Source organism: Salvelinus alpinus, chromosome 14 (genome assembly GCF_045679555.1).
Source record: "Salvelinus alpinus chromosome 14, SLU_Salpinus.1, whole genome shotgun sequence".
Classification (NCBI taxonomy): domain Eukaryota; kingdom Metazoa; phylum Chordata; class Actinopteri; order Salmoniformes; family Salmonidae; genus Salvelinus; species Salvelinus alpinus.
Genome location: NC_092099.1, coordinates 50,844,598 through 50,869,310, shown reverse-complemented (window position 1 = coordinate 50,869,310; position 24,713 = coordinate 50,844,598). Strand labels below are relative to the sequence as shown.

Below are 24,713 nucleotides of genomic sequence, written 5' to 3'. Positions count from 1 at the left end.
AATGCCAGATGGGCTGGTCTGACTTGTTGTTTTTCTTCCTCAAATTCAACTATATCCGGCTAATAATGGAGGTCTCAAGGAAAAAATGGTCTGGTGTGTTAGAAATGCCGATTTCTTGTCCCAGTCCGCCCATGTCTCTGGCACGGTGTCTGTGAGAAGAGACTATGCCCTGTCAGTCATTCACCTGCTTTTCATTGGGGTGTTTAGGGGGCAGGGCAGTAGGGCGGAGAATAACCTTGCTCAATGCTCATGATAGACACCGTTTACTACCTGTCTCACATCAGGCGAATTGTATGAAAAACACTTGTCGTAGTAGATTTATCAGGATGAAGATTGATATTCATAATCACATTTTACCCAAGGAATGGCCCAATCTGAAAGAGGTAGGCTATGTGATACCATACTACTTTACAAGATGCATTGACAACTTTAAAAAAAACATTTTTTCAATAGAAAGGATTAATCAGGCTACTTCTCGTGCCCGGTACATGGTGCATTATTAATAGTCTACCTGACGTTTGATTTACATAATGTCATTATGCACAGTCGCGCACATTGCTGAATGCGCTCACCGCTTGGCACCGCACAGGCTGTGGTGGATCTAGGAGTTATATCTTGTCTCAATCAATACATCTGGTTATCTAATTGTGTTTTTTTTCACTGAGTCCTCGCATCTGGCAAAAAAACGTCTTATTAGTTTTAGAGCAGAATCATGAAGGCCTATGACACCCACCACACATGGCTAAAAAACAAACAGAATCACCTTATTTTAGCATAATAAACTCAAATGAATGAAGTAACATCTTATAACTGTGTTTGTCAGAATACCAAAGTCCTTGATGAAGACTGTTCATTTGAAACTAACAAGAATATCATCGAGAACTCTGAAGAAATGGTTTTATATTTTCTATGCAGCCAGTAAGGAAATCCTATGAAAAGTTTTACCACCGCTATTACATCTCTGCACTGACTTGTTAAACATTAATCAATGCTTGGCAGTGACCCAGTCCTTTAAAGACTGTCTTTCTGTCAATAGGCCTGACCTTAGCTAATGATTGTTCATGTGTGCGTCCCAAATGACACCCAGTTCCCTACATTCACTACGGCTTGTGGGAATCATGGTCCAAATCAAAAGTAGTGCCCTATATAGGGAGCCACTTGGAACAAACGCCATGTTTTATTCTGGGGGGAAAAATCCTTTGTGGGGGTGAGAAAGCCACAGAGGGCAACAGGAGTCAGTCAGGACAGAGGCCCAGTCACCCTGATAGTCAACATGACTCCAATTGCATCATATTGTCGGCAGGTAGCCTAGTGGTTAGAGCGTTGGACTAGTAACCGAAAGGTTGCAAGATTGAATCCCCGAGCTGACAAAGTAAAAATCTGTGTTCTGCCCCTGAACAAGGCAGTTAACCCACTGTTCCCTGGTAGGCTGTCATTGAAAATAAGAATTTGTTCTTAACTGACTTGCCTAGTTAAATAAAGGTAAAATAAAGGTAAAATAAAAAAATATTGACCCATGCCACTCGTAGTTTATTATACAGACATGTTTACAACAGTGTTATTAAACAACATGGCTGCATCAGAGGCATTATGTGTTCTGCCCTGTGCATTTTGCGCCAACCTGTGGACTCATTGAATAAAATGACTGAACAAATCGCATTCCATTCCATCCCTTATTGAAGTTAGACCTATTACTCTAAAGACCAGATAAACAGCTGCAACCTGTTCAAGACCCATGCCACTCCTTCATAAAAAAACAGCAACATTTTTGTCATTTAGCATACACTCTTATACAGAGCAATTAGGTTTAAGTGCCTTGCTCAAGGCAGATTTTTCACCTAGTCAGCTCAGGGATTTGAACCAGCAACCTGTCAGTTACTAGCCCAACACTCATAACTGCTAGGCTACCTGATCCCACAAGCATTCTAACACTGTTGAGATGGATGGAGGAAATGTAATTGTATTCAAACAGATAGAGGAATTGCATTGGGGTTCATGGCACGTTCAAGGACATCTAACCCACTTAGCATACATACAGGGAAGCTATCTTCAGTCTAAATTGAGGAGGATGTTGATCCTATGGAATGGATATTATTACTCTTTTTGGGCTGTGTCAGGGTTCATCTGTATGCATATCACTGGACCGAAATGGGATGGTGTTGATTGCGTTCAGATCCCTCCCTTTCTGTCTCTGTTCCCAGTTGTTGTGAAGGTGGTTCATAGGTAATTTACTCCAATTAAAATTACATTGGCTGGTCTGTTTTTTATCTCTGCAGGCCTACTTTGCGCACAAGCCAAACCCCAAGGTGCATAATGACAAGTAATGAAAGTTGTAGCTTTCGATACACGGGAGCCATGAGATATGACTTTGTGAATGTATTAAAATAATATCAGGAAATTCAAAATGTCCTATGCTTAGCAAAACACTTAATTATTCATTATCATGACGGCATAAACCCACTCTAATGACAGTTTTATTTGTTCTTTAGAGATATGGATATGATGGATTTATCCAGCTTCACCATCACTGCAAGGTGAGTCTCAAGTTAGGTTACTCAACAGTACAGAACAATATATATATTTTTTTTAAATGTCACCTTTATTTAACCAGGTAGGCCAGTTGAGAACAAGTTCTCATTTACAATTGCGACCTGGCCAAGATAAAGCAAAGCAGTGCGACACAAACAACAACACAGAGTTACACATGGAATAAACAAACGTACAGTCAATAACACAATAGAAAGAAAAAAAGGGGGAAAAAACATTTAATGTTAAAGCATATGTTTTCTGTTACCTTTCCATATACTTATAACATGTGCACATTCTACAGTATAATGGAAATTAAATGTTTCACTTGATGCATCATTTATTACAGACTTTAGCAACAGATATCACGTTATACAGTATACAGCCTATTTAGTCCTTGTATCAAGCATACAGCCTATTTAGTCCATGTATCAAGCATACAGCCTATTTAGTCCATGTATCAAGCATACAGCCTATTTAGTCCATGTATCAAGCATACAGCCTATTTAGTCCATGTATCAAGCATACAGCCTATTTAGTCCATGTATCAAGCATACAGCCTATTTAGTCCATGTATCAAGCATACAGCCTATTTAGTCCTTGTATCAAGCATACAGCCTATTTAGTCCATGTATCAAGCATACAGCCTATTTAGTCCATGTATCAAGCATACAGCCTATTTAGTCCATGTATCAAGCATACAGCCTATTTAGTCCATGTATCAAGCATACAGCCTATTTAGTCCTTGTATCAAGCATACAGCCTATTTAGTCCATGTATCAAGCATACAGCCTATTTAGTCCATGTATCAAGCATACAGCCTATTTAGTCCATGTATCAGCAAGCTTTCAAAGTTGAATGGAGCTGTAGTGTACTTGCCATTTGTATATGTGGTGTACATTGTTCTCACTGAATTGAGATGTGATCTAACTCCTTGTTATGAGAGCTTGCCTGCCCATGTTCCATGAGATGTGATAATGCCACATACAGCAGTTACCTTGGCCTGCAATGCTACTACACAGGCAGGGCTGATCCTGGCCATTCTGCCTCCCTAGGTGAGACAAAAACATTGGCTCCCCTACTAGAATAGTCCCAGTAAGCAAAATTCCGTTGAAAAGACGTCTAAAATACGTACTTTTCAAGACGTTGAAATTAGGTTTAATTTCAATCAAAATTAAAAGTGAAAAACGTATTTTCCAGATGTCGAAATCAGATATATTTTCAGTTCTGAATGAAAGTTGAAAATATGTATTTTTCGGATGTTGAAATCAGGTTCATTTTCAGTTCTGAAAGAAAATTAAATAGCCGTAATGTATAGACGTCTATGTTTGGAACAAATCAAGGCTGATCCAGACCAGACAAAATCTGAACCAAACACAGACATCTATGATATGTTCAGATTTGGGTCGGATCGTACCAAAATCCAACGTCCGTGGACGTGGAAATCAAGGCTGTCCGGACAGAACCAAAAAATGATGTACAGAATGCGTCAGCCCATGCTTATTGAGGTATAGCCTACAGTGTCGCCCGAAATTACATTTTAAGAATGCCCATCTATGTGGTAGGCCTACCATTTGTAAAACACAAAAAAAGAACGCCGGTCCAAAAACGTTGGCCCGTGCTTACTGGGGTGTAGCCTACCATGTTGGCCCTCAATGGAATTTTATGAATGCACATCCATGTGGTAAGCCCACCGTTTGTAAAAAAGACTGTTGCATTGGCTTTATTATGGATCAAGGCTGGTCCAGACCGGATGGAGAAGATGGCGCCGGAGGTGATGGCTGCCGTTTTACAGGCTCCTAACCAATTGTGATATTGTGTGTGTTTATTCATGTTATTTGTAACTTGTTTTGTACATGATGTTTCTGCCACCGTCTCTTATGACCGAAAAGAGCTTCTGGATATCAGGACAGCGATTACTCATCTCGTACTGGACGAAGATCTTTTCTTTAACAAGTCGGACGCGAAGGATTTACTTCAGATACCGACAAGGCTCAAATCCCTGTCATTCGCATGAAGAAGAGACGGAGATATCAGGGACGTAGGTTGGGATGCCTTGTAAGGATAAGCAAGTGAGGAATCTGCCTTTACCATCAGTCCTATTAGCCAACATGCAATCATTGGATAATAAATGGATCAGCTCCGATCAAGACTATCCTACAAACCGGACATTAAAAACTGTAATATTGTATGTTTCACCGAGTCGTGGCTGAACGACAACATGGATAACATACCACTGGCTGGGTTTTTGGTCCATCGGCAAGATAGATCAGCTGCCCCCAGTAAGACAAGGGGTGGCAGTCTGTGTCTATTTATAAATAACAGCTGGTGCACGAAATCTAATATTAAGGAAATCTCAAGGTTTTGCTCACCTGAGGTAGAGTATCTCATGATAAGCTGTAGACCACACGATTTACCAAAAGAGTTTTCATCTATATTTTTCGTAGCTGTCTATTTACCACCACAAACCGATGCTGGCACTAAGACGGCACTCAACGAGCTGTATAAGGCCATAAGCAAACAAGAAAATTCTCATCCAGAGGCGGCGATCCTAGTGGACTATGGGGGTCCTGTGGGGGTCCTGTTTTTAGGATATGTTGTTTGTTAACATGTCATCACATTTTTTATTTGATTGGGCATCATTTAGGTTAGGCTATTTGATCGGAGAAACCGGCATGATGTAAAAAGTGTCCGTCTCATTACATTGTATCTCCATATAATCTTTTCTACCATATGCTATATCTGCTACATGATTTATGTTACATTATTTTTCTTGACGGAATGTTGGTAGGGCGCTGCAGCGATGTGTCTCTCCAAGAGGACCCTGGAGAGGCGCGCTGAGAATGGACAAGATAAATATTTTTCCTCCCTGCCTTTGACAAAGTGGGCACTGCTTATCACAGAGTGACATCAATGCTCCCCTAAAAAAACATATGCCACTTGTTGAGAGAAATTGTTGTTGATTTTGGGCAGAATTATGTGAGGTTTTATGTATTGTTGGAGGTGCATCTTGGTCAGTTTAGCTCAGAAAATTCCGCCCTTGTCAATCTGTGGCTGTAGGCGACCACCTAATCCTGCCTAATGAGCAGGCCAGCCCTCTACTCAGGCTCTCCTGGGCTCTCTACAAGATCTCATTCACACAAAGCTAGTCTAGTGTTGCCATACCTCAAAAATCACATCGTTGTCACGCCTCGAAGCCTGTTTCTCGACGAGGCTAACACAAAGCCAACTCTCCCTCTTGGCGCCACCTGTGGGTAGTGAGTGGGCAGCACAGAAAGATTTCATACAGACACTGACACCCACGGTCCAGCAACACACCTGTGTGTCACTATGGCTGTGATGAAATATTTGTTACCCTAATTGGTCCAATTGACCAATCACATCAGATCTTTTCACATCAGATCTTTTTCAGAGCTGATCTGATTGATCAAATGATCAATTTGGGGAAAAAAAGATCAGACTTGGGCTGCCTGTAAACACAGCTTATGTGTGTGTGTGCGTACATGTACTTGCTTTTGTGTGTGTTGACACCTGCATGTAAAGTAATAGCCAATGAGACATTTTCAACTCCCTCTCTAGTTTCCAAATGTTTCTCTTTGTTGCCATCAGGTGGCTGATTACACATACACATTTCAATTCCACTTGAGTGATTTGCCTCTTATATGACATAGAAGTGTTCTTGTTTTTTTATTTTCTATTGTTTATTACCCATTTTTCTCCACAATTGGTAGTTACAGTCTTGTCGCTGCAACTCCCGTACGGACTCAGGAGAGGCGAAGGTAGAGAACCGTGCGTCCTCCGAAACACAACCCATCCAAGCCGCACTGCTTCTTGACACAATGCCCACTTAACCCGGAAGCCAGCCGCACCAATGTGTCGGAGGAAACACCGTACACCTGGCGACTGTGTCAGCATGCACTGCGCTCGGCCCGCCACAGGAGTCGCTAGCGCAATGAGTCAAGGACATCAATCCCGGCCAAACCTTCCCCTAACCCGGACGATGCTGGGCCAATTGTGGGTCTTCCAGTCGTAGCCGGCTGCAACAGAGCCTGGACTCAAACCCAGAATCTCTAGTGGCACAGCTAGCACTGTGATGCAGTGCTTTAGACCACTGCGCCACTCGGGAGAAAATAGAAGTGTTCTTGCTCATCAAACAGAAATTGTAGGCATGAAGCAATGAAAACATAGAAACCAAAAAAAGGACAAATCAAGTGTCCTTCACTCTCTGAAGTTTTGTGCCAATCCATATTTTAGGGGGAAGCAAAAATGATGAAAGACGGGAAGTTGTTCCGTGTGATCCAGGAGAACTGTTGGGATGCAGACGCAAGGATTCGGGACATGGATGCACACGGTATATACACACATATCCAATATCATCCTCATGTCAAAAGCCTCTTGACAGCATATTTTGAAGCCGGCAGAGTCATTCATGTTGCCTGTAAAGTAAGTCTGTATTGGAATGTTGTGGGTTTTGATGATGATGATGATGATGATGATGATGCTCTACTTTAGGGGTGACGGTCCAAGCCTTGTCCACAGTGCCTGTCATGTTTAACTACTGGGTAAGTCTGTCTGCAAAGGGCAAAAATAAACAGCAGATTTTTGTTAAAGGTGCTTCACATAGGATATTTCAGAAGATTTCCATAATATATCTGGCGCTAATAGTTTCACACTATTATGCCACGTTCAAAACAACGGGGCTCTTGGAAATGGGAACTCGGAAATCCCAGACTTCTGACCTCAGCGCGTTCAAAACAACTGGGAACTCGGGAAAAACTAGCTTCTACTCGGAATTCCAACTCGAGAACTCAGGCCTCTTTCTAGAGCTCCGACTTTCCGACCTGAAGATCACTGACGTCATGATTTGACCTCCTATTTCTCAGAGTTCCAGGTTGTTTTGAACGCGGCATTACTTACCCGCCAGTGTTGTGATTGGCTGTGATATTCGCCTATTGATTTCTCCCGCCAGAGCAGCATCTGTTGTCAAACTGTGAAATCTGTTCTGGCTTTGTGACTGTGATATCTAGTGGAAATCACTCATTCCCTGGTTGCTACAATTCTACACTGTTCGCTCAATTTCAGTTTATGTGAGAAAACAAGCACTGAATATTGTAGGGAATCATTGTACCAAACAATATAGATTTCACAGGTTCATACAGCTGTAAAAACAATATTTTTTGTTATTGAAAGATATTTCACCGGGATTTAGATGGTACAATGATTCCCTACACTATTCAGTGCTTGTTTTCTCACCAATCTGGTCTCAGAGCATTTTGTATTATTCTGTACATAAATCCAAGACATTCCATTAGTATGATATGTTACGTTTGGTATGGTTACATAAGACAGTGGGTTATTTAGGTTGGGGTGAATGGGTGGGCGGATAACGAGAATGTCTAGCAACCCAAAGGTTGTGAGGTCAAAAATCATCATGGACAACTTTAGCATTTGACCTTATTAGCAATTTGTGCATGTTAGCTAACCCTAACCTTAACCCTTCACCTAACCCTAACCTTAACTCTTTTAGCTAACCCTTCCTCTAACGCTAAACTTAACCATTTAACCTAACTCTAAACCTAGCCATAACCTTAACCCTAACCCCTAGCCTAGAAAACGATGTTAGCTACCTAGCCACCTAGCTAGAAATTGTAACAAATCATAGGTTTTGCACATTTGTAACATACTGAATGTTTTTCAAATTTGTAATATATTGTACATTTTGCAAATTTGTAACATATAACATATAAAATATCATACAATTTATAATTCGCAACTTATCATACGAAATAGGTGATGGACATCCACAAACGAATACGTACCATATGAAATGTAACATATCATACTAATTGGAGCATCATCTAATCAACATACAAAATAATCAGAAATGCTCTGAGACCAGGTTGCAACCACACACTGAAATTGAGTGAACAGTGTAGCATTTTAGCAACCAGGAAATGACAGAGCGATTTCCACAAGACCACACAGCCAAAAAGTCAGAACAGCTTCCCCAGATTGACAACAGATGCTGCTCTGGTGGGAGAAATCAACAGGTGAATATCACAGCCAATCATAAACACTGTCGGGTAAGTAATACTGTGAAACACTATCATTCCACTATTAGTGCCAGATATATTATGGTATTTTTTAAAAGTTACACTGCAAAAATTCAAAAAAATATCCTTACTTTTACTCTCTGACATGTTTGTTTTTTTACATCACTTCTCCATTTTCTAAGACTTTGATGTGCTTACTTCACTGTAAACATAGCTGCCAATGCATTACTAAGGCTTTGGTTGTGTTGGGTTCACTTCCCTGTTGTGACAGGCCAAACCTCATGACACCCTGGACCTGTGTGGGATCCTGAATGACGACCTGGCTAAGACAGTGGCGCTCCACCCCCGACGCTTCGTGGGGCTGGGAACCCTGCCCATGCAGGCTCCTGATCTGGCTGTGCTGGAGATGAAGCGTTGTGTTAGGGAGCTGGGCTTCCCTGGTGTCCAGATCGGCTCCCATATTAACACCTGGGATCTTAACGCCCCCGAACTCTACCCAATCTATGCTGTAAGAGCCATATAAGTGAATTGATTTATTTAAATGGACCGCTATATTCCTAGTGATATTCCAGCTATAGTGTTACAAAGCCAGATAGAAACCCTACTGAAAATCATACTCTGGCTCTCGCTCTGTCTAGACTAAACCTAAGATAGTTTGTCGACCAGATAGTAGTGGCCTATGAACTAGACACATTTGATATTCGAGTATCAATTCATCATGACTGTGTAATGATGTCGATTATGAAAAGGGAGTGATATTCCCGCTTTTCTATAGGCTGCTGAGGAAATGAACTGTTCCTTGTTTGTACACCCATGGGACATGCAGATCTATGGGAGGATGGCCAAGTACTGGCTCCCCTGGTTAGTGGGTGAGTGAGAGGGTAAAGACTCAGCTCTGTTCTGATCAATCAAATGCCGTGTCACAGCCTACCTGGATGACGTTGTCACAAATGAGTAAACATTATTATTTTTTTTGTACAGGTATGCCATCCGAGACTACCATGGCCATTTGCTCAATGATCTTCGGAGGTGTCTTTGAGAGATTTCCCAAGTTGAAGGTCTGCTTTGCTCATGGAGGTAATTTACAATATATAGAGGAACAAATAATGACATTCAGTAAACAGAATCACCCGTGAAAGATTGACGTGTGAAGCAACGTTTTTTCCCTAGGGGGTTCTTTCCCGTTCACTATTGGCCGAATTGAACATGGGTTCCAGGTCCGACCTGACCTCTGTGCTGTGGATAACAAAGTCAACCCACGGAAATACCTGGGCTCCTTCTACACTGACTCCTTAGTGCATGACCCCATCGCCCTCAAGCTACTTATTGATGTGATTGGAAAGGTATGCAGTGATGTGTCGAATTTCTAAATGGCAATGTAGTTATCTTCACTGATCTAGACAAATTATATTTCTCATTACTAAGTAGTTTAAAAGGCTTGAAGGTTTGAAGTTTGTATTGGTAGAGTTTACACAAGTGTTTATTACGGTCTCAGTTCTTATTATTTTCTCCCATAGGATAAGGTGATGTTAGGAACAGACTATCCATTCCCACTGGGTGAGCTGCAGCCAGGAGCATTAATAGAGTCCATGAAGGAGTTTGATGGTGGTTTAAAGGTAAGGTACCACACTGAATGTGCTTTCTTTCTCTTGCAAAAAGTGTCTGTGATAAAAGAATAAGAGCAGGAACGTGATGGTTTATGAATTTTCATGTTTGCTTTTCCTTTTCAGGACAAACTGCTTGCAGGCAATGCACTGGACTTTTTGGGGATTAAAAGAGAACAATTTCAGTGATTTACAGCATGAAGATATTGTCAAAACAAAAATGGAAAACAATGTTTGACTTTCAAATTACTCTTGAGTATTGGCAGGACCATAAAACAAATACAACCTATTGCGTGACCAAAATGTAAATATTTAAATATGAAGATATTTTTCATCTATTTAGCAAATTTATCATGATTTTTGTTTACACTGTTGGAAGTCATCTGTGGTCAACACTCTTTTTGCTGTTTATGACTAAATAAAATTGAATGTTCATTTCAAACAGCTTCAAATATTCAGTCAATTAAGTTAATTCAAATTCAAACAAACAGCTGTACCAATCCAGCAGGTGAGAGAGGATTTTGACTAGATGGGATACAGCTTTTGTCAGATCAGTCTTTTCATAGCAGGTTAGGAGAATTTACGCAGCAGGTTAGGATAATTAAAATAGTAGGTTAGGAGAATTGGGCTAAGGTTAGGAAAAGGGTTAGGGTTAGCTAAAAACGTTTGAGGTTAATTTGACAAAGACTGTATCCCTTCTAGCCATGACCATTAGAGAGCGGTGAGAAACTGAATGAACGAATGAACCGTCATTGCTGGGCCTCCAATCTGTACAGATTCCACAGCCACAAAGTCAAAATTGGCTATTTGGTCTTAATTTAAAGGAAAATTCCACCCAAAAACAATATTTTGGTATTTGTTTCATTAGTCCATTGTTGACATAGTCTAAAATATTTTGCTTGTCAGTAATCAAGTTTTCAAGATATGTAACTTTGAAAATACAGAAATCATCCCTGTATGCATCCTACAGAGATGATTTCTGTATTTGGGAAGTTGCATAAGGTTAACACAAAGGAGGTTGCTGAGGGGAGGATGGCTCATAATAATGCCTTGCATGGAGTCAATGGAATGGCATCAAACACATGGAAACCGTGTGTATGATGTATTCAATACCATTCCACTTATTTGGCTCCAGCGATTACAACGAGCCTGACCTCCCAAATTAAGGTGCCACCAACCTCCTGTGGTACCAGTACCGAGTCAATGTGCAGGGGTACAGGGTAATTTTTTATTTAAAAAGGCAAGTCAGTTAACAAGTCTTATTTACAATGACAGCCTAGGAACAGTGGGTTAACTGCCTTGTTCAGGGGCAGAACGACAGATTTTTACCTTGTCACCTCAGGGATTCGCCATAGCAACCTTTCGGTTACTGGCTCAATGCTCTAACCACTAGGCTACCTGCCACCCCAATTGAGGTAGATATGTACATATAACTAGGAATAAACTGACAGATAGTTAACAGTAGCATGTGTGATGAGTGTGATGATGTGATGAGTCAAAATAAGTTAGCGCAAAAAGGGGTCAATGCAGATACTATTTAGCTAACTATTGAGCAGTCTTATGGCTTGGGCACAGAAGCTGTTCAGGGTCCTGTTGGTTCCAGACTTGGTGCATCATTACTGCTTGCCGTGCAATAGCAGAGAGAACAGTCTGTGACTCGAGTGGTTGGAGTCTTTGACAAATTTTTTTTAGAAAAGGGGTGTTCTTAATGAGGCAATCAGTAGAAGAAACAATATCCAAAGGTTCCTCGCCCCTTTTTAGGTAAAAAGCTGAGGGATGGGGCTGGAGAAATGTAACCACTCTTAATAGACATAGCTATGGATGTAAGGAATGACCATCCAGAATATCAAAATTATAGTTTTAACCATGTTTTGAGGCTATACAGTGTCTTTACATGTGCATTGTTTACAAACATTAGAGGAAAACAAGTTTATATTTTGAGTTATCATGTGGTAAGACATGAGGCATTTATAAGTTAAATTCTTCAATAAACAAGGGGTATGTATCATTAATTTATAAGTCCAAAAAGGGATGTAGCATCTAAGGATTCTAGCTTTAAAGCCGCAATATGTAACTTTTTGGGCGACCCGACCAAATTCACATAGAACTATGAGTTACAGATCTATCAGTCTCATTGAAAGCAAGTCTAAGAAGCTGTAGATCGGTTATGTGCACTATTTTTTTGCTTCCAGTTCTTACATTTTTTGTTGTTGCATCTTTTACTTTCGTTTTGTACACCAGCTTCAAACAGCTGATAATGCAATATTTGTGGTTCTGGAAAATATTTTTTCTCCGCGGTTTAGATGGCACAATGATTCTCTACACTAGCTTGTTTTGTCACATAAACTGAAAACAGGCAAACTATAACTGTGTTCGAATACTCATACTAACCGCACTATTAGTGACGTGAAATAAGTATATAAAATAAGTATATAGTATGCTTTTTGGTCATAGTATGGATATTAGTAAGTATGCCAAGTTAGTATGCCAAAGGTTCCCGGATGACGTACTAAATTCGACAAAATAAGAAGTATTCATTCAGTGGACACTATTTCTGTGCTTTTAGGGCCCATAATGCAATTCTTCAGAAAATGGGAGTGGCTTCACAACGTTTTCAGATTTGAAGAAAATGGCGGAATATATGCAGGCGAAGTCCGATGAGAGTGGATACAAATTCATTGCTTTAACTAATTATTACAAATGTTAACAAAATGTTGATTACTGTAATAAAGTAATGACTTTTCAAATAAGTTACGTTACGTTGGCTGACAATTTGTGTACGGTAACCTAATACATCGAACTTGCCAGGCAGTATATTAACTATCTGCAGTCTAACTACCCAACGTTTATTGACTTGATAATTCACATCATTCTTAGCTAAGTGGTATAGTCGTTGTGCATTTCAATAGACTGTCAATTCTGGCTATCTACTCCGATTTCAGAGCGCTCTCGGCAGAATAACTGATGAATTTACAAACACTCTAACACCTGTTGAATATGGCCGGTGGTGTCAAAGAGTAATGCAATTGTTGACAGCAGCACAGTTACAGTCACCTACGCTCTGGATAACATGAAAACAGTCTAGTCAGCTCTGCTAGGGCGAGTAAAATGGTCAGAGTGAGGTGTTCTCTCATTTGTGTCTGGAAGTAGCTAGCCAACGTTAGCCAGTTAGCTTGGGTGCTTGACTGCTGTTGAACGATCAGATCAACTCTGTAAACACTCTGGATTTATGAACGCCCAGAGCACACTCTGTCACCCCAGATTGAATTTACAAACACACCCGAAATCGTAAAATCTTTAGCTAGTAATTTGTTATGCTAACAAGCTAGCATTAGGTTGCATAGCAACGTCTTCCGCTTCCGGTAGACAGGCAACGCTCTAATACGCTCAATTTAAACGATACCGTTTGTTTACAGTATACTAAAATGAACTAATGGTATGTAGTATATAGTCATTACGTATGTAGTATACAGTATGTTAGTATGGGTATTCGAACACAGCTTATTATAATTTTAGCTAGCAACCAGGAAATGGCGTAGCGATTTCTGTGCATTCTGTGAAGTTCACAATCCAGGGCGAATGGTGGCGATAAAGCACGAGTAGTTGGTTTGGCCGTGCCTAAAAAAATATATAAAAGAAGAAAAAAACAATATTGTGGTTTCCGGGACGTGCCGATCATGGTTTCAGCGTACTTGCGTCCATCCGGTTATCGGTGTCCTATGCGAATGCTGGAGAGCTATGGCGGCGTGCCGGGGATCCTCGTCGAAATGGTTTTTCACCCGGGAGCAGCTCGAAGCCACGCCGTCCCGCCGTACGGGAGTGGAGCCGGATAGAGAGCTTTCTTACCGACAGCAGGCGGCAAACCTCATTCAAGATATGGGCCAGCGACTCAACGTGTATCCTTTTATAAACAATCATCATCAGACATGTCGAAGGAAGGAGTATAGACATGGTGCTTTGTAGGCCCGTTTCCCAGGGTGCTGTGTCGTGTGTGGGAGCGGGGGGCACGCACCAGAGGCAGTTAGTATCCATAGTTAGTAATATCAGAACATTACAAATGTGCCAGTGGTCGCCTTAATGTATTCGGGGTTGTGTAGTAATGATACAGCCAAATTGACTAGTTAGTAAACATAATACGTCATCAACATTCAGCAACATGAAGGCCATCTATCTGGCGCCAGCTAGCAAGCTGTTAGCCTGGCAGTAAGTTAGCTAGCTAACATTAGTTTACTAATCTTCCCTGCTAGTTCCCCTAATTGAAATGTTAACTAGCCAACGTTGGTGTGTTTTTCGTTTTATTATGAATATCCACATAGCCAATTGACGGCTGCCCAGCATGTTAGCTAGCTAACGTTAGCAAACCAGCATTGAGTTTTCTGTCTAGTTAGCGCGAGCTAGTTCCACGGCCCATACAACGGCAATGCAAGAACGTGCATTATTGTTGGGCTTGTCATTTTCTTTTGCACTGTTACCCTGTTATCTACCCAACAACAAATCATGTATTTACTGAAATTACATTTGAACATACTTCAATTCCTTAACCCGTTTTCTCCAGCTCACAACTTACTATAAATACAGCAATTGTTTACATGCATAGATTTTATATGTACCACTCTTTCACCAAATTCCACAGAAATGTAAGTATTTAGTCAGTCTGACTGTATTTTCCTTAAATATGCAACCTGTTTACATAATGTATTACAATTAATTATCTTCTGTTACAGATCATTTCTCCAACCGCATTATTCCTAGCTGCAAAAGTTGAAGAGCAACCTCGGAAACTGGAGCATGTCATTAAGGTTTCACATGCTTGTCTAAACCCTCAAGAAGCCCCGCTTGATACGAAGAGTAATGTAAGTCTGGGTACTATGTGTATTGTAGGTTTTGCTATTCTCCCTGTTTTTGTCAATGGCATCAACACTTGCTTTTGTGTAGTTTGAGATGTGTCAGAGGGTAAGCTGAGTCTGACCGTAGTATGACAGAAGCAATTTGCAGTCTTTGTCAGATGAATGTCTGTCCTGTCTCGGCATGTTCTTAGTGATGATATTATTCCTAGTAGCAAGACTACATTTAAAACAACTGGCACTAAGAAATAACCCATACTGTTACTTTGGAATAGGGGTATCGATAGACACATTACACATGTCATGTAATGATTGTCTATTGAACTTCAGGCATACCTCCAGCAAGCTCAAGAGCTGGTGATACTTGAAACCATAGTGCTGCAGACTTTAGGTAAGTAATGACTGAGTGAGAGTATAGCGAGAATTTGATCTAGTATACAAAGTGTTATGTTTGAATATTCTGTTGGACCGTTGCTGCCAGGCATTGATGAATTGCCTCGTGTTCCATTTTTCAGTTATTTAAATGAGCTACAGTGCATTCGGAAAGTATCAGACCCCTTCAATTTCTCCACATTTTGTTACTTTACAGCATTTGATTTTGATTTAAGTTGCTTTTTTTCTCCTCAATCTACACACAATACCCCATAATGACAAAGCAAAAACAGTTTTTTTTTATGTTTTTTTTTATTTGAGCAAATGTATAATATTTTTTCGAAATCACTTTTGCATAAGTTTTCAGACCCTTCACTCAGTACTTTGTTGAAGCACCTTTGACAGTGATTACAGCCTCGAGTCTTCTTGGGTATGACAACAAGCTTGGCACACCAGTATTTGGGGAGTTTCTCCCATTCCTCTCTCCAGAGCCTCACAAGCTCTCAGGTTGGATGGGTGTGTCACTGCACTGCTATTTTCAGGTCTCTCCAGAGATGTTCAATCAGGTTCAAGTCCAGGCTCTGGCTGGGCCACTCAAGGACATTCAGAGACTTGTCCTGAAGCCACTCCTGCGTTATCTTGGCTGTGTGCTTAGGGTTGTTGTCCTGTTGGAAGGTGAACCTTCATGACAGTCTGAGAACCTGCTCCAGAGCGCTCAGGACTTCATAAAGGATCTCTGTGTTTTGCTCCATTCATCTTTCCCTCAATCCTGACTTGTCTCCCAATCCCTACCGCTGGAAAAACATCCCCACAGCATGATGCTGCCATCATCATGCTTCACCGTAGGGATGGTGCCAGGTTTCCTCCAGACATGACACTTGGCATTCAGGCCAGTTCAATCTTGGTTTCATCAGACCAGAGAGCCTTGTTTCTCATGGTCTGAGTCTTTAGGTGCCTTTTGGCAAACTCCATGTGGGCTGTCATGCGCCTTTTACTGAGTGGCTTCTGTCTGGCCACTACCATAAAGGCCTGATTGGTGGAGTGTGGCAGAGATGGTTGTTCTTCTGGAGGTTCTCCCATCTCCACAGAGGAATTGTGGGGCTCTATCAGAGTGACCATCGGGTTCTTGGTCACCTCACCAATGCCTTTCTCTCCCGATTGCTATGTTTGGCTAGGCGACCAGTTCGAGGAAGAGTCTTGGTGGTTCCAAACTTCCATTTTAAGAATGATGGAGGCCACTGTGTTCTTGGGAACCTTCAATGCTGCAGAAATGTTTTGGTGCCCTTCCCCAGATCTGTGTCTTGACACTCCTGTCTCGGATCTCTACGCACTATTCCTTCAACCTCATGGCTTGGTTTTTGCTCTGACATCCACTGTCAACTGTGGGACCTTATATAGACAGGGGTGTGCCTTTCCAAATCATGTCCAATCAATTGAATTTACCACAGGGGGACTCCAATCAAGTTGTGGAAACATTTCAAGGATCATCAATGGAAACATGAAGCACCTGAGCTCAATTTAGAGTTTCATAGGAAAGAGTCTGAAAACGTATGTAATATATGTATTTCAGTTTTTTTATTAGTAATACATTTGCTAAAAAATGTAAAACCTGTTTTGCTTAGTCTACACACATGTCACGGTAACGTCAAACAATCCTCAATGCCAATATTCTATTACTGCAGGTCAAAATTGTCTCTCTTGATGAATCTCAGATGTTGTCAAACAGCAGTCCCATCCATGTTCCAATTTGTGTTCTCCACAATTACGGAATACTCCAATTATGTTGCCACCATCTGCGGCCATTTTTGTTATACAACGTCAATATACTCACCCTTAATTAGATGTACAGAAAGAGGAACTGCCTTTCATAATCCACATGTAATCCTGACTGTGTTCTTGTGTTGAAGAATAGAGGGGAAGAACCATAGATGGAACATTACTTTGATGCATCGTTGACAAACTGTTACTGTTGAAACTCACCTGTCATGTATTTTGTTCCAGGATTTGAAATAACTATTGAACATCCACACACTGATGTTGTGAAATGTTCCCAGCTAGTGAGAGGTAGAGGCTTCCTTCTTTGCTCTTTCATGCGCTCTAGTCAGGTCATTACTAGAAGGGATCCAGGTTGTCAAATTAATATCAGATTTAACTTTTCGTAGCAGCTTACGATAACAAGCAGCAGGTTAGGAAAATGAACGTAGCGCGTTAGGAAAAGGGTTAGGTAAAAGCTGGATCGCTTCTAGCCATGACCCTCTAGTCGTGTGGGAGGATAAATGCTGACATGATTGTGTAATAAATTGTTGTTGACCTTTGAGTTTTCACTAAACATGACGTACATTAAATGTAGACACCGCGAAATGAGCAGCACTGCAGATATTGAGATGAGTGAGATGCAAGACTTCGCTCTCACAGCGTCACACAGTATCTGCGCATGCTCACGGGTTGCCTTCACGTTGTTAGAACGTGATAGCCACGGGACCAAAACAGTGGCGAAGTTGAGCCTCATCCTTCAACACACAGTAGTTGTGAAAAATGTGTTGCGGAAAAAGGTTAGGGATTTTTTTTGTTGCCTTAAGGATCCTCATTTCGTTAACGTTTAAACGGTCATACCCCTAGCATCTGCATCATATCGCTGAGTCTACATTTGTCAACTTATAATTACTAACAGAGCACACTGGTCGGCAAAAACCTTAACCCTCTTTTCTCTTTCACTTACAGCAAGCAAGGATCTGGCACAGACTTCCTATTTCATGGCTACCAACAGGTTGTTATCCTGACACCCCCCCCTTTTGTTGCACTGTGACTACTGCACACTATAGCTTCCTGTAAGCAGGGTACCCTTTCTGTGTCCAACGGCCCTCTATGCGCCGATGGCTTCTGGGACGCTAGCCTCCTCTCTTGCCCCCCCCCCCCCCCGGGGTGGGGTGGTTGGCGGTACCGGCCCCGGTCGCAGTGCGGTGTATTGTACAAGGGACCAGAGTTGGCACAGTGGGGTTGAATGCCCAATGTGAAGTGTAGTGGTGGGCTTGAACCTCACGGTTGCTCGGTTACAAAAGTGCATATGTCTAAAAAGACACTTTGGTAGCCTGAATAGCAGCTAAAGATTACACAGATGTAAACATAACGTAGAAGTCATCCTGGTAAGTACTGCGAACCCTCCTTTTTATTTGTTTTTAAAAAAAAATCACAGTTAACATTTTCAGTCAGTTAAGCAAATTTTTCATGTAATGAGAGATATATATGAATTATATAGAGAAAGAAAACAGAAATGGAAGCGCCAATTACAATTGTTGATGTTAACCCATTAAGAACCTACTCAAATGTCATGTTTTTGAATTTGAAGAGAAGAATACATGTTTTAATACACCATTTCATTGTATTGCAAAATCTGTCCATAAGTATTAGTCTGGTTTTTTACCTTTTTACTTACAAACAACCATACAGTTTATATTCTGCAAATTATGGCAGAACAAGGTCCTGAAGGGTTAGTTTTGCCATGACGTTGGGATTTAATATAGCCTTTTTGTTTCCCATAGCCAAAGAAACTCCCTCAAAACTAACTACAATGTCTGGACGCAGATCTTGATACATGCTTTTAAGTTAGGCCTGGTCATAATTAAGCTGCTGCTAACGCAATCCAGCAATCGTATGAAAATTATAATTTTCTTGTTTAAAAAAAATATGATCGAGCTAAAGACAACATTGTGTTCCAAAAACTGCCTGTTCTAAAGAATGCAGGCTGCATTTGACCCATTAGAACTGGAGAGGCTTATGGCAAACAGTAAACAGAGAATTAAGGAGCTTGCTGCTGCGCCGTAGACATCGTGGTAATTAGAGGATGAATTGCTTAATGCCTGAACTCTGTGACCAGCCACAGAAAGGCCTTGTTTGGGTCATAAATAGATTTCGCCATGGTTACTGACCGTACCCTGTAGACTAAACAGTGAGGGGAAAAGTGGAAACGGTACCCAAGCCGTAGAAATATAATTGACTTGAATGGGAATATATGTTTTAGTATTCTATGGTTTGGGTTCTATTAGGGTTACAGTCACCGTGGTGAATACTTCTTAGATTTGATGTTTTTCAGGATTGTGCGGACTAGTCTCAGGCAGCGCAGTGATACGGGAGATAGATTAAAATATTCTCCTTTTAATATGCATTATGTCCAGGCATTTAACTTATTGTGGCACAAGGTTACCATCCAGCTTTTACCATGGTATTTCAAATGGAAGACTATCTAGCTCTCTGGCCCTTTTTTAAGTCGTTCAAGGTTCAATATTGTAGCGTCATCTATTTCTACATAACTTGAGTTGTAAAGAACTTGAGTCAACGTGGATTACAGTTGACTAGAAGCCATTTCCGTGTGTTTCTCACCACAACCAGTTAGTGTAAATGAATTTGAATTTACTGCAAGCTCATTTTCTTCATGACTATAAAATGTTGACCAAGTGTTATTTATTGGTGGTGGATTTCTTTAATGAATGGTGAAATTGGGTCACATTCCCACCAAAAAAACCTACTCGTCTTTATTTGAATTTGACGCAAATTTGAAGTTATTGCTATATCTGCAGCTCGTATTGGTAAACACTAGGATGGTAGCCACAATGTGAAACTGACTCATGATCTATTCTGCATGTCAGTAATTGTTTGTTCTTTTGTTAAGTGTGCAACTGTGTCAACGATAACATTTATTTTGCAATGCTTCTTCTGTTCTCAATACTGTGTGTACTATGGTTTACCTCAGCCTAAAGCGCCTGTGACTTATCGTGTTTCCCCCCCCTCTTCTCTCTCTTCTTCTCCATGTGACCTGTCGTTGCGCTCCGGCCTCCTTGTGCAGCCTCCACCTCACCACGTTCTGCTTGCAGCACAAGCCCACAGTCATCGCCTGCGTCTGCATCCACCTGGCCTGTAAATGGTCCAACTGGGAGATCCCTGTCTCCACTGATGGGAAACACTGGTGGGAGTACGTGGACAACTCTGTCACGCTGGAGCTTCTTGATGGTGACTCTTAGATTATAGTTCATTAGTTCACGCTGGTAGGCGGAAAGACATGCAGAATGCTTAGTTACAATGTTTTAGTTTGGGAGAATAGTTTTGTTTTCGTCAATGAGAAATGTGTGGGTGTATGTTATTATTGCCATTTTATATTAGGTGTTAAAACCAAGTGTGTCTTGTCCTTCAGAACTGACACACGACTTCCTTCAGATTCTGGAGAAGACGCCGAGCAGGTTGAAGAGGATACGGAACTGGAGGGTAACCAGAAGTTTTTCTCCAGTGAATCATCATTGACCTCTCACTCACTCTAGACATTTGTAGATTGTCCTTGCTGTCTGCTGTTTTTATTTCAATCAATCAATTTTATTTTATATAGCCCTTCGTACATCAGCTAATATCTCGAAGTGCTGTACAGACACCCAGCCTAAAACCCCAAACAGCTAGTAATGCAGGTGTAGAAGCACGGTGGCTAGGAAAAACTCCCTAGAAAGGCCAAAACCTAGGAAGAAACCTAGAGAGGAACCAGGCTATTTCAGTGTACTTTCATTGTACAGTTTCATGCTCTTCACTACCAAGTCATCATTATCTCTTCTCCCCCATGCCAGGCCACACAAGCTGCCAAGAAGCCCAAGGGAGATGGCTCTCAGGCGAACGACCCCTACCCAGGACCCTCCCTGGTCCACGAACATTCCCTGGGAGACGGAATCCCTGGGGTCTCCAACTCAGCCTTCTCCAAAGCCGCCGCCTCGTTCCCTGTCCCACTGCCGGGCCATGCCAGTGGACCCCTCTCCCTGGACTCCATCGCCTCCATGCAGGGCAGCTCCTACACCTTCACCGCCCCCAGCGACTGGCCCCAGGACACAGGGGGTCGCTCGGAGGGAGGAGGCTATTCCCTCAAAACAGATACACTAGGCCTCCAGCAGGGGGCTTCACTGTCTCTGCAGCACGGCTCTCTGAACCCACACAGACCAGATAAGACCATGGAGTTCAACCCTATTAAACATGAACACAAGGCTGTAGTGGGGGGGGGGAAGCAACAGCAGCCCCCGCCTGCCCAGAAAATGTCCCTGGACAAGTACAGAGAGAAGCACGCTGCCGAGCTGGTGGTGCAGCAGAAACGCAAACAGACAGAGCAGCAGGCTATGGAGCCTGAGGGCAGGGATGCCTATATACCCTCTGTCCAGTCAGACCACAGGAAACACATGCAGCCCCACCCTAACCCAGGGAGCAGCAGCGGCACCACTGCATCTCCTCTTAAAATGAAGCTGGCCATTCCAGGCCAGGACAGGCTCCCCTCTGACAAACAGGACAAGGGGGGCTCACTCAAACTCCGCCTCCCAGTTCCTTCTCAGGGGGGCATTGCTAGCAAAGAGGAGCTGAAGATGAAAATCAAGGTGTCCTCTGAGCGCCACAGCTCTTCTGATGAGGGTGGGCCCAAGAGCAAACATTCCAGCCCGCTGGTGAGCAAGGAGAAGCATCGGGACCACTCTGCCCACCGCCACCACAAGCAGCACGGACACTCTCAGCTCCACCCAGCACAGCACAGCGGCAATGGCCGGGGGGGCCTCGAGGGGCCAGCAGGTGTCGGGCCGGCCCTCCTCCGGAGCCCCCTGGGGCTAGGGAGCGTTGAGGGGTTGGCGGGCCCGGCCCTTGCTTCTGTTTCCAGTTCCTCCCGCAAGAGGGCACACCCCAACGTTGCCGGCCACAACCACCACTCCAAAACGAGCAAAAGCTCCAAGGGCGGCGCAGGTAGTTCCTCTCATTGTTCCTCTGTTCAGCTGCAGTCACAGTGTGTGTCGTCTCACAGCTCTGGTTTTAACCTTCCCTTCCCCCTCCTCCCCCTGTCACATACCAGGTGGGCTACGGACATCTCAGCACCCTAGTGAAACTGGACAAGAAGCCAGTGGAGAGCCGCGGCCCTGAGGTCGCCGGCTGGGGTACTGCCAGCACCAAACAGACACTTTTGACATGCTCCCATTTCCTGTTAAGTGCCCAAGGAATAAACTCATGAACCCTTTATAGCAAGGCAATGGAAGGTAAAGCAAAAAATATAAAGCAAAGTGTAGGACAAAAATATAATTATTATGCTTCCCGATCATCTGATCTCTTGGCAGTGCTGGTATAGTCCTGTCTGTTTCTGTATGTGTAACTGCTGCTTAGTCCTCTCCATATTCTCTGGTTGGGTCTTGAAATGTAGACGTGAGAGTTAGGGGGTCATCCTAGTTTAAATGTTGAAAACAGGTATTATAAATACTGAAAAGGCATGAAAGATGCAATTTATTTTCTTTTAAATAATAATTAAAACAGCATTTCCACAACTAATCCATTCTGGTGAGAAAACAAGGCAGCGGTCCTCTTATGGCTGGAGGGGGGCTTTTCAGTCGGTAGTAGAGAAGGAAGGCCAGGCACGCCAAACATGGCAGCCATTGGAAGCTGGATTTTTTTTTTTGAATGATTTTTTTTATATATACTCAATACTGTATCGATGATCCGCATGTTTCTATCATCAAAGGGATAAAGCAGAATGCAGACTGCTGTTTACAGAAAGTGGAGATAAATGTACATACATTTTTGTATGTTTAAAAAGCTATACCATAAATACTCAGGTTTGGAACTGCTTTTAAGTATAACAAGATATATATATATATATTATATATGATGGTGAAAAAGACTATTGTAACTTGATGTAGGAGTCCTATTATTGGTGATTCTGACTGCAGCGTTCCACTGTTGTGCTTAGAGCCTGTACTACGCATGGCTGCCGGTAGAGTGCACTCGACCTTTGACCTTTCCATCCCTTTGTAGGGTCTGGATTTCCTCCAGTGCAGACCCTACAAACAGTACCAACCACCTGGCATGTTGTCAGAGGCCATGCAATTTGTACAACTATTTTTTGGGGGGACCTCCAAGATGACCTAAAGCTGGATGCCAAAGGCTGTGCCTCGCAACAACAAAAAACAACTAAAGACACGAGGACAGTAATACTAGTGCTATAGTTTACATGCCTAACCTTTGCTGTGAAGTGCATTTACATAAAATGGTTACTTGGCTTGACCCTGTAGCCGATAGATGCAAAGCTGTAAATCAGTAATGGTAAATAATGTAGGATTGTTGATGTACAGTGACGTGGCAGAAAAGTAGCCTGGTTATTGGGGTTAACGTTCCGTCAGTGTTGCTGATACAGTACGGTGGCTCGTGTGCCATCTGCTCTCAACAGCTCAGTTTCCTACTGTATATGGCAGATATCGTTCTCAATTGTGGACACAAACTAAGAACGGTTCTTTGACTGGTTAGTCCTTATTTCAGTGTGCAGACAGTTGGTATTGAGGCCAATATGCTATGTTCCACCATTGGTTTTGATAACAAGAAGGAAAGTGCAAATCTTGACAACCAGTTTTATTATTTTATTTAAGTTCTACAAATAAATGCTAAGGTTAACACTACCTTAACTTGACCTATGTTGTATGATTGATTGGTATGTACTGTATGTTATATGAAGAGAGTGGAAGCAAAATGTTATACAAATGCCCTATTTGTATCCTCTGCAAGATCTTGTTCCAAGTTTGATAAAGGTTTCAAGCAATTAATTTGAAAAGGAATTTAAATACTGTATATTATGCGAATTGGACAGATTTACACTACCGTTCAAAAGTTTGGGGTCACTTAAAAATGTATTTTGTTTTTGAAATAACATCAAATTTATCAGAAACAGTGTAGACATTTAATGCTGGAAACGGCCGATAAAAAATGTAATTTCTACATAGGCGTACAGAGGCCCATTATCAGCAACCACCACTCCTGTGTTCCAATTGCACATTGTTAGCTAATCCAAGTTTATCATTTTAAAAGCCTTTTGCAATTATGTTAACCACAGCTGAAAACTGTGTTCTGATTTAAAGAAGCTTTAAAGCTATTCCATGCAATAAATTGAAGATCTCGTACAACACTGTGTACTACCCCCTTCACAGAACAGCGCAAACTGTCTTAAACCTGAATAGAAAGTGTGGGAGGCCCCTGTGCACAACTGAGCAAGAGGACAAGTACGTTAGTCTAGTTTGAGAAACAAACTCCTCCGGGATGCCTAGAAGGCCAGCATCCCGGAGTCACCTCTTCACTGTTGACGTTGAGACTGGTGTTTTGTGGCTACTATTTAATGAAGCTGCCAGTTGAGGACTTGTGAGGCATCTGTTTCTCAAACTAGACACTCTTAATGTACTTGTCCTCTTGCTCAATTGTGCACCGGGACCTCCCACTCCTCTTTCTATTCTGGTTAGCCAGTTTGCGCTGTTCTGTGAAGGGAGTAGTACACAGCGTTG

The 24,713-nt window shown here is 42.0% G+C and overlaps 2 protein-coding genes across 3 annotated transcripts; both read left to right on the top strand.

Annotated features, from left to right (window-relative positions):
* Positions 1–202: 202 nt before the first annotated feature.
* acmsd (aminocarboxymuconate semialdehyde decarboxylase) lies at positions 203–10,625 on the top strand. Its single transcript, XM_071341713.1, has 10 exons — positions 203–383; positions 2,490–2,534; positions 6,781–6,877; positions 7,039–7,088; positions 8,851–9,087; positions 9,355–9,448; positions 9,561–9,656; positions 9,750–9,922; positions 10,097–10,195; positions 10,310–10,625. The coding sequence occupies exons 1-10, from the start codon at positions 294–296 to the stop codon at positions 10,370–10,372; spliced, it is 1,044 nt and encodes a 347-aa protein (XP_071197814.1). The 5' UTR covers positions 203–293; the 3' UTR covers positions 10,373–10,625.
* Positions 10,626–13,845: 3,220 nt separating this feature from the next.
* On the top strand, positions 13,846–23,851 carry LOC139539030 (cyclin-T2-like). Of its 2 annotated transcripts, XM_071341711.1 has the most exons (10): positions 13,862–14,079; positions 14,739–14,820; positions 14,908–15,036; positions 15,358–15,418; positions 17,401–17,463; positions 18,121–18,166; positions 20,240–20,403; positions 20,585–20,655; positions 21,003–22,146; positions 22,253–23,851. In XM_071341711.1, the coding sequence occupies exons 1-10, from the start codon at positions 13,922–13,924 to the stop codon at positions 22,318–22,320; spliced, it is 1,986 nt and encodes a 661-aa protein (XP_071197812.1). In that variant the 5' UTR covers positions 13,862–13,921; the 3' UTR covers positions 22,321–23,851. The 2 variants fall into 2 exon arrangements, with proteins under 2 accessions (XP_071197813.1, XP_071197812.1); XM_071341712.1 differs by lacking the exon at positions 22,253–23,851 and having other exon boundaries at positions 13,846–14,079; positions 20,240–20,365; positions 21,003–21,508.
* Positions 23,852–24,713: the final 862 nt, after the last annotated feature.

Excerpts from the sequence above, each read along its gene's own strand:
- acmsd (XM_071341713.1), top strand. The coding sequence starts at position 294 with ATGAAAAACACTTGTCGTAGTAGATTTATCAGGATGAAGATTGATATT. Across the intron at positions 6,878-7,038 it reads TCGGGACATGGATGCACACG|GGGTGACGGTCCAAGCCTTG; the intron begins GTATATACACAC and ends GCTCTACTTTAG. Across the intron at positions 9,923-10,096 it reads TTATTGATGTGATTGGAAAG|GATAAGGTGATGTTAGGAAC; the intron begins GTATGCAGTGAT and ends TTTCTCCCATAG.
- LOC139539030 (XM_071341711.1), top strand. The coding sequence starts at position 13,922 with ATGGCGGCGTGCCGGGGATCCTCGTCGAAATGGTTTTTCACCCGGGAG. Across the intron at positions 14,080-14,738 it reads ATGGGCCAGCGACTCAACGT|CTCACAACTTACTATAAATA; the intron begins GTATCCTTTTAT and ends CGTTTTCTCCAG. Across the intron at positions 14,821-14,907 it reads TCACCAAATTCCACAGAAAT|ATCATTTCTCCAACCGCATT; the intron begins GTAAGTATTTAG and ends CTTCTGTTACAG.